At 26.0% G+C, this 3,210-nt stretch overlaps 1 protein-coding gene across 1 annotated transcript; it reads right to left on the reverse strand.

Moving 5' to 3' along the window:
- Positions 1-2,059: 2,059 nt before the first annotated feature.
- On the reverse strand, positions 2,060-2,797 carry LOC145842350 (kelch-like protein 23). Its single transcript, XM_082949779.1, has one exon. It carries the CDS (start codon positions 2,795-2,797, stop codon positions 2,060-2,062), a length of 738 nt encoding a protein of 245 aa, XP_082805905.1.
- Positions 2,798-3,210: the final 413 nt, after the last annotated feature.

Below are 3,210 nucleotides of genomic sequence, written 5' to 3' on the forward strand. Positions count from 1 at the left end.
CTCAATAATCATAATTTCTAATAACAGAAAGTGATTTAAAAAAGGACATGTATAAGTAATTTTATTGCTGTTTAAGTCGAAAAATATGTAATTTTTGGGGCTGAAACCAGATTTTTGGGCCGCAAACTTTTTAGTTTTTTGCAAAGTTATAATTTTTTTAAGATTCTATTTAACTAAACAAAAACACATTCAAATCGTATGTATTTGTTTGAATTTTACAATATGACCAAAAAAATGTGCTGTACTCCCTGCCCCTACATTTTACAGACAAGTTTTGCACATTAAGGGTGATTATGACGTCATAATACATCAAAAGCAGTTAAAATTCTTATCTAAGATAAGATCAAAGTATAAATGATGTCATAAATATTTTAATTCCTGTAAACGATAAGTTCTAAAATTCTAGCTTAAAACTATAAATGACTAGAAATTTAAAATCTTACACATAATGATAGAAAACTTGTAGGGTATGGGATTGGTACACTCATAGTTGAAAATTTACTTTAATTAGACACTACTTTACAAATAATAAAGTACTAAATGCTATTTTATTCTACTTTATATAAATCAGACAACACAAATTGAGTAATGAATTTATTACAAAGAAAAATCATAGTATACTATTAAAACAACATTGTTTAAAAACGGATGTCATTTTTATAATACTTAGAATAAATTAAAACTAATAAGAAATTAATAAATAAGAAAAACTTAAGTGTAAAACACTTTTCATAATGTGAACCTTAGAATATTAAAAAGTATTTAAAACAATTAAGTATTGTTATGTTAAATAGTATGCTTACAAAAATAAATAACATGCAGCTCTAAAAAAAGTCTAACAATATATTTCAGTATTATCTCAATACAAGGTTAAATATAAAAATAATAATTTATATGTTTGTATTTTTTTGTGAAATTACACACTTCGTTAGTTTAGTCTATTTTGTAAAACTCAACATAAATTATTTTAACACTTGACATTAAAATAACGGAAAAGCATACAAAAGATGCATTCAGTTACAATCTAAATATTTCTTCATCAATACATAAACTATTACTTTTAAGATACTGATTTAATAAATAGCATTAAAAGTAGGTATATCTAAGGAGTATTACTTAAGCAGAAAAGGTCTCGACAAAACTAATTTCGGAGACAAAGTTAGTCATTAAATTATTTAATTAAACAAAGGCAACAACGTTTCAACCCACAGGGATATTTAGGCCTGCAAAAAAATAAATATTGATAACTAAATAAAATAGTGCAAAACAATAACAAAAAAATATTACGTCAATATAACATTATTATTAAAGTGAACAAAAATAATCAAATCCTAAGAAACAAAATTTTAAATAGCAGTCTTTATACTTACAGTTATTGATGCTTTTTATACAGATTCACATGTGGCTTATAACACCACAAAACACAAAGGCCTAGAAAAAATAAAAGTTAACAAGCAAAAAAACATAGTTATGAATATGCTAATTTTTATTATAGAATTTTCCAAAATGCGGACAAGTGTCAAAAAGTTCTTGTCTTTTATTTAATTTTCGTTTTTTGTCAGCAAAATCTAGCGCAATTTTTTCCAGGTTGTAAGTTTTTCAGATCTTACCTACACTTTTTATTTTTCTAACCTTATGCATGATATTCCATTTTATCTCGTAGCAAGTGTTTTTGTTTTTTAATCTCCAAATGTGATTTATTTTTTTGTTGTTAATTTTTATGTTAGTTTTATTTGTTAATGCCATTTTTTTTCGTGTTGTTATAAGCCACATCTAAATCTGTATTAAATAAATCAATAATTGTAAGTATTAAGACTGCTCATTAAATATTTTTTTCGTTAATTTAATTATTTTTTGTTCACTTTAATAATAATGTTATATTGACGTAATAACTTCTTTGTTTTATTAATTGTTGTACATGATTTCATTTATTTATCCATCGTCTTATTTTTTGTAGGCCTGAAGATCCCTGTGGGGTGAAACGTCGTTGCCTTTGTTTAAATAAATAAATTTAATATTAGCATTAAAAAAGACAAATTGGTGTATATTAAGAAATAAATTAATACATAGGAAACTTGACACAAGAAAAATCTTGAAGATCTTTTGTTACTTGACATGGTTCTTCTGACCATTCATCTTTCTCAACATCATAACAAAGTATTGTTGATCTTTTTTGTTGAAAAACTACAATTCTGTTACCTATTGCCACAGGTTTATTATAATCAATACTCGGTGGACTCTTGAGAGAAACAAATTTCTTACAAAAATTGTCAAACACTTCACAACAGTCTATTTCATAGCCAATAACAAATAATTTATCTTTTACAACAACTAAATTATGGAAACAGTGATTATTTATCGTATTAGGCATTGTTGACCATTTGTTAGCAAATACATCAAATGATTCTACTGAGTTCAAAAAATCACCATTATCATTTATTCCACCTGAAACTAAAATACTTCCTTGAAACACTACACAAGCTGCATTACCCCTTGCTTTTTTCATTGTAGCGATTGTTTTCCAAATTTCTTCTTCTGTATCGAATTGTAAACAAGAATTCATTATTTTATAGTTTTGAAAGCAATAACCTCCAAACACATATATGTTATCCATAAATACACAAGCACAAATGTCCCAACGATTATCCAACATACTAGTTACTTTACTCCATTTATTACTAGAAGGTGAATATTTTTCAACCGATTTTACTAAATATTCTTCACTGTTACGATCACCAAATACGTAAACTTCTCCTTTTAAAAAAACAGCTTCGGACGTTGTTCTCTTAAATGTCATGGCAGAAAGAACTTTTGCATTGTTTAAATCACTTCCATCTATTTCATTTACCGTATTTACAAATTTTTTACTTTTAACATTATAACCACCACATATTAAAAACTTAAACAATTTTTGACCACAATATCTATTTGTATAACAAATACTTCTATTGTTTGTTAGACGGTTTATATCAACCCCTTTCAATATTTTAGCACACTTCTGGTTTTTACTGAATATTGAGTAACAATTTGAAATATATTTCAATGCATGTTCTGACAGCAATGTAAAACGAACTTCTAATAACAGCTGTTTTGCATATTTAATGCGTTCTTCACTGTTGTGTTTCAACCAAGTAATTACTGCATTAAATATTTCAACTTCTGAGTGAATATTTAATTCAGAACTCGCAAGTATTTTTGCAAGAAGATTAA

The sequence above is a fragment of the Thalia democratica genome, chromosome 1, assembly GCF_965202585.1.
Source record: "Thalia democratica chromosome 1, ktThaDemo2.hap1.1, whole genome shotgun sequence".
NCBI classification, from domain to species: domain Eukaryota; kingdom Metazoa; phylum Chordata; class Thaliacea; order Salpida; family Salpidae; genus Thalia; species Thalia democratica.

Bases quoted from the DNA above. Each gene is read 5' to 3' on its own strand.
- LOC145842350 (XM_082949779.1), bottom strand. From the start codon at position 2,797: ATGACATTTAAGAGAACAACGTCCGAAGCTGTTTTTTTAAAAGGAGAA.